Genomic DNA, 17,826 nt, shown 5'->3' with positions numbered 1-17,826 from the left:
CTATGCAGCTGCTTCCCACTAGCTATCTATTTTACATTTGGTAGTGTATATATGTCCATGCCACTCTCTTTGTCCCAGCTTACCCTTCCCCCTCCCCATATTCTCAAGTCCATTCTCTAGTAGGTCTGTGTCTTTATTCCCGTCTTGCTCCTAGGTTCTTCATGACCTTTTTTTCTTTCTCAGATTCCATATATATGTGTTAGCATACGGTATTTATCTTTCTCTTTCTGACTTACTTCACTCTGTATGACAGACTCTAGGTCCATCCACCTCACTACAAATAACTCAATTTCGTTTCTTTCTATGGCTGAACAATATTCCAATGTATATATGTGCCACATCTTCTTTATCCATTCATCTGTTGATGGACACTTAGGTTGCTTCCATGTCCTGGCTATTGTAAATAGAGCAGCAGTGAACATTGTGGTACATGACTCTTCTTGAATTATGGTTTTCTCAGGGTATATGCCCAGTGGTGGGATTGCTGGGTCATATGGTAGTTCTATTTGTAGTTTTTTAAGGAACCTCCATACTGTTCTCCATAGTGGCTGTATCAATTTACATTCCCACCAACAGTGCAAGAGGGTTCCCTTTTCTCCACACCCTCTCCAGCATTTATTATGTGTAGATTTTTTGATGATGGCCATTCTGACTGGTGTGAGATGATATCTCATTGTAGTTTTGATTTTCATTTCTCTAATGATTAATGATGTTGAGCATTCTTTCATGTGTTTGTTGGCAAACTGTATATCTTCTTTGGAGAAATGTCTATTTAGGTTTTCTGCACATTTTTGGATTGGGTTGTTTGTTTTTTTGATATTGAGCTGCATGAGCTTCTGGTAAATTTTGGAGATTAATCCTTTGTCAGTTGCTTCATTTGCAAATATTTTCTCCCATTCTGAGGATTGTCTTGGTCTTGTTCATGGTTTCCTTTGCTGTACAAAAGCTTTGACGTTTCATTAGGTCCCATTCGTTTATTTTTATTTCCATTTCTCTAGGATTTATGTCATAGTGTTCTGCCTGTTTTCCTCTAAGAGTTTGATAGTGTCTGGCCTTACATCCATTTTGAGTTTATTTTTGTGTATGGTGTTAGGGAGTGTTCTAATTTCATACTTTTACATGTACCTGTCCAGTTTTCCCAGCACCACTTATTGAAGAGGCTATTTTTTCTCCACTGTGTATTCTTGCCTCCTTTATCAAAGATAAGGTGACCATATGTGCATGGGTTCACCTCTGGGCTTTCTATCCTGTTCCATTGATCTATATTACTGTTTTTGTGCCAGTACCATACTGTCTTGATTACTGTAGTCTTGTAGTGTAGTCTGAAGTCAGGGAGCCTGATTCCTCCTGCTCCGTTTTTCATTCTCAAGATTGCTTTGGCTGTTCGGGGTCTTTTGCGTTTCCATACAAATTGTGAAATTTTTTGTTCTAGTTCTGTGAAAAATGCCAGTGGTAGTTTGATAGGGATTGCACTGACTCTGTAGATTGCTTTGGGTAGTAGAGTCATTTTCACAGTGTAGATTCTTCCAAGCCAAGAACATGGTGTATCTCTCCATCTATTTGTATCATCTTTAATTTCTTTCATCAGTGTCTTATAATTTTCTGCATACAGGCCTTTTGTCTCCTTAGGTAGGTTTATTCTTAGATATTTTACTTCTTGTTGCAATGGTAAATGGGAGTGTTTTCTTAATTTCACTTTCAGATTTTTTCATCATTAGTGTATAGGAATGCCAAAGATTTCTGGCACACAGATTTTTAAAAGATGGATGTGTTTAGACAGCTTCAATTAGAACATTAAGAAAAAGGTAACTAGGGGCTTCCCTGGTGGTGCAGTGGTTAAGAATCCGCATGCCAATGAGGCGACACAGGTTTGAGCCCTGGTCCAGGAAGATCCCACACGCTGCAGAGCAGCTAAGCCTGTGCACCACAACTACTGAGCCTGTGCTCTAGAGCCCGTGAGCTACAGCTACTGAAGCCTGTGTACCTAAAGCCCATGCTCTGCAATAAGAGGCCTGTGCGCTGCAACTAGAGAAAGCCCGTGCCCAGCAATGGAGACCCAAAACAGCCAGAGGTAAAAAAAGAAATAAAACAGAAAAAGGTAACTAACTAGGTCAAGCTCTGAAGATTTTGAAAGAAGTATCTTACTTGCTGCTGTAAAGGAGCAAAAACCAAAGTAAAAACCAGTGCCTAGGAGTTCAGTGTATTCACCTATCTAAAGCTGGTGAACTGAAGAGGTTTAGTGAGGAGTAAAAGCTCTAGCTGTTAACAAATCCAGAGCTTGGATTTACAGAGGAGAAAATTTTGGGTTAGAATTGACACTGTTTTTACTCTCTTGCTTTTATCTTTCAGTGAGACTAAAATCCTTTCTTTGGTACCAAAATCACCACTCTTGTAGTAATTGTGAAGTCCCAGATCAAACATTTGGCTCTTCTTACTCTGGAAGTATCTTTTGGACATCAAAGGCAGATCAGCTAGAACACTATCAAGATGATGCAATTGAGAGGTAAGGGTAGGGTCAAAAGGAGCCCAGAGGTTACTTGTATCTGTTAAAAACATTTACAAAACCACAAAAAAAAACCCACAACAAAACCCTCATCTCAGAAACATCCTGAATACTTAAACTTTAGGTGCTAAAATATTAAAAGATTAACATGAGTCATTTAATGGTTTAAGTTAAGTTCTCTTATTGGACCAGTCTAGATGGAAGACAGTAGTAAGCTGAAGGTAAAAATTTCAATTGCTTTCTTACTAGTCTGCTAAAAGTATCTTTTAAGCACAGGGTATATATGAATTTTGTAGACGTTTGCATTTTCACAATTTTAGCAAATTCCAGTCTATGTCTCTGACAGTTTTTTATAGATTTGTCCTAATTTTTTGTTCATTTTATGCATATCCTTTAAAAACATATACTCGAAATAGAGCTCCTAATTAATATACAACATGAGTTTCTTCACATACTTTCATCTTAACCCAATTTCCCTTTAGAGTCCTTGGCCATGAGCTGAGGACAAAGGTTATTGAAACCTTTTGAGATGTTTCCTGATTACTTTTTCTATTCTAGAATACTGTGTGGCAATTCTCATGATACAGCCAAACCTAACTGACCTATTCTCAGCCAATGCATTAAAGAAAGATTCTCAAACAAACAAACAGGATCTGGTGAGTACATAGATCTTTGTTCTAAATCAGTGTTTCCCAGCTGTGGCACATCTCTCTTGTGGGGGCTGACATTTAGTGGCCTCCCAGGGGCAGAAGGGGTGTTAACAGCACTCCTTCCTTAGTTTCTGACACCAAAAATAATACCTCTAGACATTTTCAAATGTTCCCTGGGGAACAAAACTGCCCCTGATGGGAACCAGTGATGTCCTGTTTTAGGAGCAAACTGCCCATACATTCTGTGATGATGGACATATTCTATGACTAAGAAACAGAAGTCTTACTTTTATTTAAATCCTACATACAGTGTGAGGACAAACTGCTTCAGCATCGAAAATTGAGGGTGTTGGATACCTTTCTTAAAAAAAATTGGGGATATTTATGTTTCTTACTACTTTTAAATGTTTGGAAGTAGGACTTTTTAGGTTTATTCTGTCTAGGCATTTATTTATTAAATTATAAGGTGACATTACAAGTTTAGAAATTTTCCAAACACATAGTAACTCTAAGAAAGGCTAAAAAGGTGATACTAAATATCTCCTTGAAAGAAAGGAATTAACCAAACCAGGATTGAAAAACATTTATTGAAACAAAATCAAATACTTTCTTTTTATTATCTACAAGCCAACACTGAACTTACTTTATTCAAGAATGAACACAATGTACAAAAAAAGTATGCTTATATTATAAAAATATGTCAATTTTATCTCCTGGGTGCTGAGCAGAAGTCATTTTAAACAAAATCAAGGCAAACTTGCTCTCTATAATAGAACTGCTATAATTTAATAACAAAAGTGAAAGCTAATATATACTCACAAAGTCTCTTTAAAGGCCCACTGATAATGCTGTGTTGGAAATGGTGAACCCAGTCACCACAGTTCACATTTCCGACCTATGCTCACTGGCGCTGCTTCAGGCCTACATCACGGGAAAGCACCTCTTTTTTACAGAATGCATGTCATTAGTTTACAGTTGTTAGCATGTATTTCAGCAAAGTATTAACAGTCAATCCTATTTAGTTAGCTTCAATTTTCACACATTGTTATGGGGAACAAATGACCTCCCAAGATTTACAAACCCACTTATCCAGGTGGGACCTGGTAACTCCCTAAAAACTCTGCGTCCAAGGTTAGTATCTTAAAATTGTTGGTAATTTCTTGAATAATTACTGGCACCTTCCTGGGCATGTGTTCTTGCAGACAGTGTGGCTACTTGTGCCTGTCAAGTCAGTGGCAGCTGCAGAACAGTTAGAGGCTGAAGAGTGCAGCCTTTGGCTTACCATGGAGACATGCTCCAGTGCTCACTAGAGTATTTGGCCCTTGGAGAATCAGGAAAGCGAGTGATTGGGGAAAAGGGACCATGCCTCCCTGTATTGTTCCAGGAGTTATACAATTATAAAATCTGTACTAAAGCCAGAATAGAAGTAGACTACATAGCATCCAGCACTGACAAAGCCTTAAAGAGCTTGCACACTGCAGTGCCCTGTCTCTGGCTGAACAGAATGACAGTGGTACCAGGCAAAATCCAGAATGCAGTATCAACACAATTAATGACATCAGATGAATTCAAGTTCCGAAGTTATTAAACTGCAAAATGCCTATTTTGACTGCTAAGCATAAATGTTTTCCCTTGACAGAGTCTCTGGGATTGACACCTATGAAGACTCAAAATTGCAGAAATGTAAGGACTGAGTAGTCTAGTGCCTGCTGTACTGGGTAAATTAACCAGAAGAACCGGGGGAAGAAATGCTTCCATGTTCTGCCTATATAAACCCAATATTTATTTAGTTACCGGTTTCACAAGAACTTGTGACTAAGGTGAAGAGAAATGATCTCTTCCTTTATGCAATTACCTAATTCCTTATAGCTTTCTAAGTCAGTTTCAATTAAGCCCCATTTCCTACATGAACTGTTATTCCTACCAAATGCAACTGTCACATAGGGCTGAACTGGACATAATTTAAACATTTTCATGAAAAACAAACCACTAATTGGCTTAGCACTACACCCTTATGGGGAAGAAGAAGCATTTACAGAAATACAATTTGTGAAGACTAAACGTACTTTGGAACCTGAGCCAAAGGTTTCTCACCAATACCTTAATAAGTCACCACAATACCTTAATAAGTCACCATGCAGGTTGTTTTCACAGGCAACAACACACCCACGTCAACTGTTGCTCCTGGCAACTTCCATTGTCCCAAAATACGTGGAAGATGGAGAGGCCAATGACTGAAATCCACAGTTAGGAATACAGGCCAAAAGCTCAACAAACTGCTACTGGAAGCAACTGGATACCATAATATTAAACATAGACACATGAAAACAGAATGAGCACACAAAGAAATGAACAGCTGCTAAGATCATGATGCTCAGAGTCAAACCCAATGAGGGTATTACCACACACACACACACAGATACATCACCATACCTGTTTACAATCCCAGGCCCTTGCTCTCAAATAAATATATTGAACATTTACAACAGAATGAATGCCTTATGAATGCAAGCTTTTCTTTTAACTCTAAATAAAAGTCATACTTCTAAAATAAGCTACAAATTGCTTTTTTTTGTGAAACTGATGTGACTTGGTGCCACAGCTAACCTTTCTCTCATAGCAGCAGTATCATCAGCCTGTGGCAGCAAGGAACTGTTCATTTCTGGCATCCCATGGGCTCCCATACAGGCAACTTCATAAAGCATGCAGATACTACTCTGCTGAAGTTTCAAAGGAATAGAAATGTTCATTGTGCTTATGGGTCTCATACCTTCCAAAATATACATAAATGGTGACAAATTAAAATAGCAGTTCTTTGCTTACTAATAAAATCATAAGGCAGAGGGGTTGGAGGTGGAAAGAGAAATTGTTAAAAAATGCAGGAAAAAATGCAAAACAGTGCTAGCATTCACAAAAAAGATCATGCTAAAATCAGATCCATATTCATAAAAATCAATCATTAAGCCACAATCCAAAGAACTCTGTCCATGAGTCCAAAGGCATGCATGCCAGCTGAAGGAAATGCAGGACTCTTCTGACAATAGTTTCTTCAGAGCAGAATAGTAACGTGTCACTGGAGTAATCACAACAGGGTGAACAAGACGCCATCACACTTTTTTTGCAATTGAAAAGGAAAAGAAAAGCAATCACAATAAAAAAATTAAACAACAGTGGAAACAAAACATAGAAATTCACAGTGACCTATAAAACCAAAGAATAATCCAAATGATTTTTACCCTTTAGGGGTTCATGCCTCTTAGTAGTTGTCTTTTTAATTTGAAAACTTTATAATGAAAGATTTATCCATAATGGTATTAAATATAAAATTACTTCACTACACATGGGATTTTGTGCAGTATCAATACTCAGTAACTTCACTCATGTTTAAAGGACACATAAGAGACATCTTGTCACTAGAATCTCAAAGCCTCCCCCAAAACAAGATGTCTTAAAGCATTTAAAGTTTCTCATAAGGAAAACAACCACCTGAAACTAATATTCAATATGCAGTAACTGCCTAAGGTCATCACTTGGCCAACTAAAGTATTTTTACCTTTTCCAGTAAGTTCACAATTTTTAAAAAATAAGAAGATATTTATTTTTTAACCCCAAGATTGAACTAAGGCTGTCTATGTCATCAGCTGTTAGTGGCCATGTATGATCTGAACTTCCAGCCTGTGCTCGGAGGTACTCACCGGAGGAGGGGTCCAGGGCTATCCTGCCTTCATGTCCACGAGCTGCATCTGCACATTGGCAGCCATGCCACCCCCGTAGCCTCCCTTGGACTGCATCTGGTTCTGAATGGAGCTAACCTGCAACAAGACAAGAACAGAACCAGTCAGGAACTAGGGCCACTGCAAGTAAGCAATTCTTGCCTAATATTTTAGCTGGGCTGCTTTTCCCAAAAGGGTACCTTTTATAGACTTAAACTTGTTTTCATTGTAAGGCAAAATGCTGAAGCTAGTGACTGAAGCATTTTTTTTGCCACAACACCCTCTCCACCCATCCCCCCACTCCTGCAACTTTCTCCACTTGGCAATTACAAAAACAAAGTTTTGTAATTCACAAGGCACTTGGCTACATTTCAAAAGCAGTTAAAAGGATACAGATGAACTCAACTTTGTCCCTCAACCACCTTAATTTACAAACACCTCACATATATGATCACCTCAATTACCTGGATTAGAATCAGATTCAAAAATAAATATGAATGAAACTAAACCAAAGATAAACTTTAAAAGTCCATGTGGGACTTCCCTGGTGGCACAGTGGTCAAGAATCCGCCTATCAGTGCAGGGGACACAGGTTTGAGCCCTGGTCCAGGAAGATCCCACATGCCGCGGAGCAATTACGCCCATGAGCCACAACTACTGAGCCTGTGTGCCGCAACTACTGGAGCCCACGCGTCTAGACCCCATGCTCTGCAACAAGAGAAGCCACCGCAATGAGAAGCCTGCACACTGCAATTAAGAGTAGCCCCTGCTCGCCACAACTAGAGAAAGCCCGCGCACAGCAACGAAGACCCAACGCAGCCAAAAATACATAAATGAATAAATACTTTTAAAAGTCCATGTGGTAAAATTTACATACTTAATACAGTCTTAGTATAGTCTGATAAAGTGAAAAGGAGTATAAGAAACCAAAGACTTGGAATATTCAAAGTAAGTTTAGCCAGAGGCCACACCCCAGGAGACAAGTTTGCATATTTAAAGATTGTGAGTAGTACACCCTTTTCTCATATGAGCCCAGGGTGGAATCATCATTCTCTCCAGCTTTTATCACGTGGTTAGAGCCCCTGAACTTTGACGCATCCTCTGCCTGAGCCTGCAAACAACATCTTAATAGCCCTCAGAGAACAGGCTGGTCTCAGGTTTACAGGATGGCTTCAAAATATGACATCATGTAACCCTCGCAACAACGCCAGGAGGAAGCAGTAGAGAGTGAACCTGTGAAACCCTAGGCATCCTATCCTCAACCCTGATAAAGGCAGAACTCCAGGCCTGTGCATTCATTTTCTCTACCTGCAACCTTGCTGAGTGGCCCCTGGAGTACCCTCCAGGACTTCATTAACCAACCCTCCAAAAAGAACAAAAACAAAACAATTTTATATGTACCAATGAAGTTTCCTTGGAATAGGACATAAAACTGGTGCAGTTAAAAGCAAGCAATTGCCAAACAACCAGCAAGAGACTAACACAGATCCACCCGTCAGCAGACAGGGTGCCTAAAGTCATACTGAGCTCACAACCACCTATAAACACACCCCTTGACACAGCCCTGCCCACCAGAAGGATAAGACCCAGCTCCACCCACCAGCAAGAAGGCACCAGTCTCTCCCACCAGGAAACCTCCAGAAGCCTGAGGACCACTCTCACCCACCAGAGGGCAGACACCAGAAGCAAGAGGAGCTATGATCCTCCAGCCTGCATAAAGGAGTCCACAAAGAAGATGAGACAAAATGAGACAGCAGAGAAATATGTTTCAGACGAAGGAACAAGATAAAAACCCACAAGAATAACTAAATGAAGAGGAGATAGGCAACCTACCTGAAAAAGAATTTAGAGTAATGACAGTAAAGATGATTCAAAATCTTGGGAAAAGAATGGAGGCACAGATTGAGAAGTTACAAGAAATGTTTAACAAAGAGCTAGAAGATGTAATGAACAAATAAAGATGAACAATACAATAACTGCAATGAAAAATACACTAGAAGGAATCAACAGCAGAATGACTGAGGGAGAAAAATAAATGAGCTGGAAGACAATGTTGGAAATCACTGCCACGGAACATAACAAAGAAAAAAGAATGAAAAGAAATGAGGATAGTCTCAGAGACCTCTGGGAAACATTAAAACACATCAACATTTGCATTATAAGGGTACAAGAAGAGAGAAAGGGCCCAAGATAACATCTGAAGAGATTACAGCCGAAAACTTCCCTAACATGAGAAAGGAAACACTCAAGTCCAGGAAGTGCAGAGTCCCATAAAAGATGACCCCAAATAGGAATGTACCAACATGCATATTAATCAAACTGATAAAAATTAAAGACAAAGAAAAAAATATTAAAAGCACCAAGGGAAAAGCAACAAATAACATACAAGGGAACCCCCATAAGGTTAGGTGATTTTTCAGTATAAACTCTGCAGGCCAGAAGGAAGTGGCACAATATATTTAAAGTGATGAAAGGGAAAAACTACAACCAAGAATACTCTACGCAGCAAGGCTCTCATTTAGACTTGATGGAGAAATCAAAAGCTTTACAGGGGCCTCCCTGGTGGCACGGTTGTTAAGAATCTGCCTGCCAATGCAGGGGTTCGATCCCACATGCCGTGGAGCAACTAAGCCTGTGTGCCACAAATACTGAGCCCGTGTGCCACTACTGAAGCCCACATGCCTAGAGCCCGTGCTCCACAACAAGAGAAGCCACTGCAACAAGAAGCCCGCACACTGCAACCAAGAGTAGCCCCTGCTTGCCGCAACTAGAGAAAGGCAGCACGCGGCAACGAAGACCCAACACAGCCAAAAAAAAAAAAAGGCTTTACACACAAGCAAAAGCTAAGAGAATTTAGCATCACCAAACCAGCATTACAACAAATCTGAAAGGAACATCTGTAGATGGAAAAGAAGAGGCCACAACTAGACTCAAGAAAGTACGAATGGGGAAATTCACTGGCAGAAGCAAACATAAAGTAAAGGTAGGAAATCTTCCACACACAAATAGAATATCAAAACCAGCAATCATGAGAGTACAGACGCAGGATATTGGAAATGCATTTGAAATGAAGATATCAACAATTTAAAACAATCTTGTCCATACACAGACTACTATAGCAAAACCTCATGGGAACCACAAACCAAAAATCTACAATAGCTACACACACACACAAAAAAGCAATCCAAACACATCACTAAAGATAAGACATCAAGGGATTCCCTGGTGGACCAGTAGTTAAGGCTCTGCACTTCCATTGCAAGGGCCACAAGTTCAATCCCTGGTGTGGGAACTAAGATCCTGTGTGTCGCTCAGCATGGCCCCACCTCCCCCAAAAAAAGAGACAGAGAGAGAAAGAAAAAAGAAAACAGACATCAAATCACAAGAGAATAAAAGAGGAAGGGAAGAAAAATGACCTTAAGAAACAAATCCAAAACAATTTAAAAAATAGCAAGTACGTACATATCAATAATTACCTTAATGTTAATGGATTAAATGCTCCAACCAAAAGACATAGACTGGCTGAAACAAAAACAGGACCCATATATATGCTGTCTACAAGAGACCCACTTCAGATCTAGGGACACATGCAGACTAAAAGTGAGAGGATGGAAAAAGGTATTCCATACAAATGGAAATCAAAAGAAAACTGGAGTAGCAATACTCATATCAGACAAAATAAACTTTAATATAAAGAATGTTACAAGAGACAAGGAAGGACACTACAAAATGATCAAGGAATCAATCCAAGAAGAAGATATAACAGTTATAAATATATATACACCTAACATAGGAGCACCTCAATACGTAAGGCAACTGCTAACAGCTATAAAAAAAAATCGACAGTAACACAATAATAGTAGGGGACTTTAACACCTCAATTACACCAATGGACAGATCATCCAAAATTAAAATAAATAAGGAAACAGAAGTTTTAAATGACACAATAGACCAGATAGATTTAATTGATATCTATAGAACATTCCATCCAAAAACAGCAGATAAAACTTTCTTCTAAAGTGTGCATGGAACATTCTCCAAGATACATCACATCTTGGGTCACAAATCAAGCCTCAGTAAATTTAACAAAACTGAAATCATATCAAGCACCTTTTCTGACCACAGCACTACGAGATTAGAAATGAACTGCAGGGAAAAAAACGTAAAAAACACAAACACATGGAGGCTAAACAGTACGTTACTAAATAACCAAAAGATCACTGAAGAAATCAAAGAGGAAATCAAAAAATACAGAGACAAGCGACAACGAAAACACGATGATCCAAAACACATGGGATGCAGCAAAAGCAGTTCTAAGAGGGAAGTTTACAGCTATACAAGCGTACCTCAAGAAACAAGAAAAATCTCAAATAAACAATCTAACCTTACACCTAAAGGAACTAGAGAAGGAAGAACAAACAAAACCCAAAGTTAGCAGAAGGAAAGAAATCATAAAGATCAGAGCAGAAATAAATGAAATAGAAACAAAACAATAGCAAAGATCAATAAAACTAAAAGCTGGTTCTTTGAGAAGATAAACAAAATTGATAAACCATTAGCCAGACTCATCAAGAAAAAGAGGGAGAGGAGGCAAGTCAATAAAATTAGAAAAGAAAAAGGAGAAGTTATGACACCACAGAAATACAAAGCATCCTAAGAGACTACTACAAGCAACTCTATGCCAATAAAATGGACAACCTGGAAGAAATGGACAAATTCTTAGAAAGGTATAACCTTCCAAGACTGAACCAGGAAGAAACAGACAATATGAACAGAACAATCACCAGTAATGAAATTGAAACTGTGATTAAAAATCTTCCAGCAAACAAAAGTCCAGGACCAGATGGCTTCACAGGTGAATTCTATCAAACATGTAGAGAAGAGCTCACACCCATCCTTCTCAAACTCTTCCAAAAAATTACAGAGGAAGGAACACTCCCAAACTCATTCTATGAGGCCACCATCACCCTGATACCAAAACCAGACAGAGACACTACAAGAAAAGGAAATTACAGACCAATATCACTGATGAATATAGATGCAAAAAATCCTCAACAAAATACTAGCAAACATAATCCAACAACACATTAAAAGGATCATACACCATGATCAAGGGGGATTTATCCAAGGGATGCAAGGATTCTTCAATATATGCAAATCAATCAATGTGATACACCATATTAACAAACTGAAGAATAAAAATCATATGATCATCTCAGTAGACGCAGAAAAAGCTTTTGACAAAATTCAACACTCATTTATGATAAAAACTCTCCAGAAAGTGGGCATAGAGGGAACCTACCTCAACATAATAAAGGCCATATACAAAAAACCCACAGCAAACATCATTCTCAATGGTGAAAAACTGAAAGCATTTCCTCTAAGATCAGGAACGAGACAAGGATGTCCACTCTCACCACTATTATTCAACATACTTTTGGAAGTCCTAGCCACAGCAATCAGAGAAGAAAAAGAAATAAAAGAAATACAAATTGGAAAAGAAGAAGTAAAACTGTCACTGTTTGCACATGACATGATACTATACATAGAGAATCCTAAAAATGCCACCAGAAAACTACTAGAGCTAATCAATGAATTTGGAAAAGCTGGAGGATACCAAATTAATGCACAGAAATCTCTTGCATTCCTATACACTAATGATGAAAAATCTGAAAGAGAAATTATGGAAACACTCCCAGTTACCATTGCAACAAAAAGAATAAAATACCTAGGAATAAACCTACCTAGGGAAACAAAAGACCTGTATGCAGAAAATGATAAGACACTGATGAAGAAAATTAAAGATGATACCAACAGATGGAGAGATATACCATGTTCTTGGATTGTGAGAATCAATACTGTGAAAATGACTATACTACCCAAAGCAATCTACAGATTCAATGCAATCCCTATCAAATTACCAATGGCATTTTTTACGGAACTAGAATCAATCATCTTAAAATTTGTATGCAGACACAAAAGACCCCAAATAGCCAAAGCAGTCGAGGGAAAAAAACGGAGCTGGAGGAATCAGACTCCCTGACTTGAGACTCTACTACAAAGCTACAGTAATCAAGACAATATGGTACTGGCACAAAAACAGAAACATAGATCAATGGAACAAGATAGAAAGCCCAGAGATAAACCCACGCACCTATGGTCAACTAATCTAGGACAAAGGAGGCAAAGATATACAATGGAGAAAAGACAGTCTCTTCAATAAGTGGTGCTGGGAAAACTGGACGGCTACATGTAAAAGAATGAAATTAGAACACTCCCTAACACCATACACAAAAATAAACTGAAAATGGATTAGGGACCTAAATGTAAGACCGGATACTATAAAACTCTTAGAGGAAAACATAGGAAGAACACTCTTTGACATAAATCACAGCAAGATCTTTTTGATCCACCTCCTAGAGTAATGGAAATAGAAACAAATGGAACATAATGAAACTTCAAAGCTTTTGCACAGCAAAGGAAACCATAAACAAGACGAAAAGACAACCCTCAGAATGGGAGAAAATATTTGCAAAGGAATCAACAGACAAAGGATTAATCTCCAAAATATATAAACAGCTCATGCAGCTCAATATTAAAGAAACAAACAAACAACCCAATCCAAAAACGGGCAGAAGACCTAAATAGACATTTCTCCAAAGGAAACATACAGATGGTCAAGAAGCACATGAAAAGCTGCTCAACATCACTAATTATTAGAGAAATGAAAATCAAAACTACAATGAGGCATCACCTCACACGAACTAGAATGGGCATCATCAGAAAATCTACAAAGAACAAATGCTGGGGAGGGTGTGGAGAAAAGCGAACCCTCTTGCACTGTTGGTGGGAATGTAAACTGATACAGCCACTATGGAGAACAAGGAGGTTCTTAAAGGAGGTTTCTTAAAAAAAGAGGAAGTTTCTTAAAAAAACTAAAAATAGAATTACCATATGATCCAGCAATCCCACTACTGGGCATAAACCCAGAGAAAACCATAATTCAAAAAGACACATGCACCCCAATGTTCAATGCAGCACTATTTACAATAGCCGGGTCATGGAAGCAACCTAAATGCCCATCGACAGACAAATGGATAACGAAGTTGTGGTATCTATATACAATGGAATATTACTCAGCCATAAAAAAGAATGAAATCTGTTGAGACATGGATGGATCTAGAGACTGTCATACAGAGTGAAGTAAGTAACAAAGAGAAAAACAAATATCGTATATTAGTGCATGTATGTGGAACCTAGAAAAACGGTACAGATGAACCAGTTTGCAGGGCAGAAATTGAGACACATACGTAGAGAACAAACGTATGGACACCAAGGGAGGAAAACCACGGTGGGGTGGGGATGGTGGTGTGCTGAATTGGGCGACTGGGATTGACATGTATACACTGATGTGTATAAAATTGATGACTAATAAGAAACTGCAGTATTAAAAAAAAACAAAAAAAACAACTAATACTAAACTTTCTTTGGGTTATTTGTATGGAAATATGTTAATATAAATGTTTCAGACATTACATGAAACTTCTAAAAATCTTATATGTTCTGTTATAATGTTATAAGTCATAATTCTAGTTATTACTTTAAAATGTATATCTTCTCAGAAATAACTAAATTTCCTTGTCAACTGCATTATTATGAACTTTCATCAAATCTTTAACCGTGGTCATTTTTAAGTCTTTTGTCATTTACACACAGTTCTGGGTGTACTGTGATGCTTTTGCAAAAGTGTTCCTATAAAAGGGTTTCATCTTCAAGGAATTCATGGAAAAGACTCTGACAAGTACAGGTTTCTGGTAACTGACTATACTGCTGAACTGAATAAGCATTTTCAGAACTCTAATGGAAAACTGATGAATTCATCAAAGTGCTCACAAAAGATCAAGATGACAAAAAAATTAATTACATGGGACTGAGTGAACTGAGGATGATTATAATTTTTGTAACTTTGTTTGAATTAAAAAAAAAATGGGCAAAAGATATAAACAGACATTTCTCCAAAGAAGACATACAGGTGGCCAAAAAGCACAAGATGCTCAACATCACTAATTATCAGAGAAAAGCAAATCAAAATTACAATGAGGTATCACCTCACACCAGTCAGAATGGCCATCATCAAACATTCTACAAACAGTAAATGCTGGAGAGGGTGTGGGGAAAAGATACCCTCCTACACTGTTGGTCGAAGGTAAATGGTACAACCACTATGGAGAACAGTATGAGGTTCCTTAAAAAACTAAAAACAGAACTACCATATCCAGCAATCCCACTCCTGGGCATACATCTGAAGAAAACTATAATATTTACAAAAGGATACATGCACCCCTATATTCATAGTAGCACTGTTCACAATAGCCAAGACATGGAAGCAACCTAAATGTCATCCCAAATTGTTTACAAAACAGAAAGAGTCACAGATGTAGAAAACAATCTTATGATTACCAGGAAGGATGGGATCGTGGGAGGGATAAATTGGGAGACTGGGCTCGACATATACACTAGTATATATAAAATAGGTAACTAATAAGGACCTACTGCATAACACAGGGAACTCTACTCAATACTCTGTAATGGCCAATATGGGAACAGAATCTAAAAGAGTGGATATATGTATATATATAACTGATTCATTTTGCTGTACACCTGAAACTAACACAACAGTGTAAATCAACTATACTCCAATAAAAATAAGAAAATAAATTTTTTAATAAAATAAAAAAGAAATAATGCCATTCACAGCAACATGGATGGACCTAGAGATTATCATACTAAGTGAAGTAAGTGAGACAAAGACAGATATCATATGCTATCACTCATGTGGAATCTAATTTTTAAAAAAGAAACAAATGAACTTATTTACAAAACAGAAACAGACTTACAGATGTCGAAAACAAACTTATGGTTACCAAAGGGGAAACATGGTGGGGGAGGGATAAATCAGTAGTTTGGGATGAACACACACACTACTATATATAAGACAGATAACCAAAAAGGACCTAATACATAGCCCAGGGAACTCGACTCAGTATTCTGTGATAACCTATATGAGAAAAAAATCTAAAAAAGAATGAATACATGTGTATGTATATCTGCCGTACACCTGAAACTAACACCACATTGTAAATCAACTGTGTTCCAACAACAACAAAAGAATCCGAAGACTTGGACTGTAATACAAACTTCTTTATTAATATTGTAACTCTGGGTGAACTATTTATCCTCTGTGCATATCAGGCTTCTTATCTGTAAAATGATTAAAGATGATAACCTTTCCTAACCACATTACAGGGCTACTTTCTAGTAGACTGTGAGATATATAAATGCTTGGGTATTTTCTCTTTTTTCCTGGCCATGATGCACGGCATGCGGAATCTTAGTTCCCGGATCAGGGATCGAACCTGTGACCCCTGCAGTGGAAGCGCGGAGTGTTCACCACTGGACCGCCAGGGAAGTCCCGCTGGGATGTTTTCTTACTTTGCCAAAACAAAGTCACAAAGTTACCTGCGAAGTGTGAAGAGTTCTTAGTGTATCCTATCTTAGTTGATAGCAATTAGAAGCATTTTGGAAGCAGAGAACAAGCGAATCAAGCTAGACTGCTAGAAAAAGGAGCAACAGGAAGGTTTGGGATATGACGGCCTAACAGTCAAGGGTGAGAGCACTGGCAGTCTGGTCTAATGCACAGAAACAGCTCAAAGGGCCCTTCACATTTCTAGGATCCCGGGAGGTGAGAGGGGGGTGGGAGCACCATCCATTCGTTAATCTACTTATCAAATACTTAATCACAGAAAACATGATGTATCGATACAAGGTGTCTTTTCATTGATGATCCTCAGTCAGTTTGTTTGAAGAAAGTAATAAGACTGGTCTAAGTTATTTTTGGAGTAAGAGAGGTTTAAATATATTCTAACTGAAGAGAATAGCAAAATATAAAATGCATGGCTATTTAGGTCCAATATGGTTAAAGTGAGAACATGTGATTGGCTCTTAAATGGGTAAATTTTTACTCATTTACTGAAAAATTCACATATGTGGAACTAACTCCAATGATATCACATAATGATGTACTGTAATACCTATATTCACATTGCTCAAATGACTACTTTAGGTAAGAATATATTAAAAAAAAGAGGGACTTCCCTGGTGGCGCAGTGGTTAAGAATCCACCTGCCAATGCAGGTGTGCTCCGCAACAAGAGAAGCCACCGCAATGAGAAGCCTGCGCACCGCAAGGAAGAGTAGCCCCTGCTCGCCACAACTAGAGAAAGCCCTTGCGCAGCAACAAACACCCAACGCAGCCAAAAATAAATAAATAAATATTTAAAATTTAAATAAATAAATAAATAAATAAATAAAATTAAAATCTATAGGTCTATTTAAGTAAACTTACTCAGTCTGCGAAGCTTATGGCCATAGGCTATCGGTTCATTTTCTGCTCCTCTGTGGTAACACTGTTTTGTGGCACAAACTTGATTTTACCCTAGTACCAAATAATTTCCCACCTAACACGACAAGTTAGGTTTTATAGGTATCTTAGGCCTATTTACAACAACATCTTTATATTTTTACATGGTAACTTTCATAACGCCATGAAAATTCTAAGAAAAAAAAATCCGTTTTTCTTCCAAAAGTCAATTCTTCAATTTCAAACAAAAGGACTTGGATTTTCTAGTAAGTAACCCTCAGCATTGAGATGACATGTATTACTGTGACTGTGGATATGCATTATTTTAACACAATAAAGTTATATTATTAAAAGAGTCATAGAAACCTTTTCTAGCAATAAGTTAGTATGAAAAGTAGTCTTGGGAAGAACAGTGTATTTACGGGAAAAGAGAAACCAGTCATCTGACCATTCAATAATCCAGCGTGGCCTGCCTCTTTCATATGCATCGAGCCATGTTCCTATTACTGTTGCTCAATTCTCAGAATAGATGAACTTAAGA

At 38.1% G+C, this 17,826-nt stretch overlaps 1 protein-coding gene across 4 annotated transcripts in view; it reads right to left on the bottom strand.

The window, feature by feature from the left end:
- Positions 1–3,785: 3,785 nt before the first annotated feature.
- CDC42SE2 (CDC42 small effector 2) overlaps positions 3,786–17,826 on the bottom strand; it is a 125,877-nt gene continuing 111,836 nt past the window's right edge. For all 4 annotated transcript variants that reach the window (XM_060093311.1, XM_060093312.1, XM_060093315.1 and 1 more), the window contains 2 exons: positions 6,849–6,965; positions 3,786–6,265 (listed from right to left, as the gene is read on the bottom strand). In XM_060093311.1, the coding sequence (XP_059949294.1) occupies positions 6,867–6,965 (99 nt within the window). In that variant the 3' untranslated portion in view covers positions 3,786–6,265; positions 6,849–6,866. The remainder of the gene's footprint in view (positions 6,266–6,848; positions 6,966–17,826) is intronic.

The sequence above is a fragment of the Mesoplodon densirostris genome, chromosome 3, assembly GCF_025265405.1.
Source record: "Mesoplodon densirostris isolate mMesDen1 chromosome 3, mMesDen1 primary haplotype, whole genome shotgun sequence".
NCBI lineage: Eukaryota > Metazoa > Chordata > Mammalia > Artiodactyla > Ziphiidae > Mesoplodon > Mesoplodon densirostris.
The sequence above is the reverse complement of the archived record's forward strand: the minus strand, read 5'-3'. Positions and strand labels throughout refer to the sequence as shown.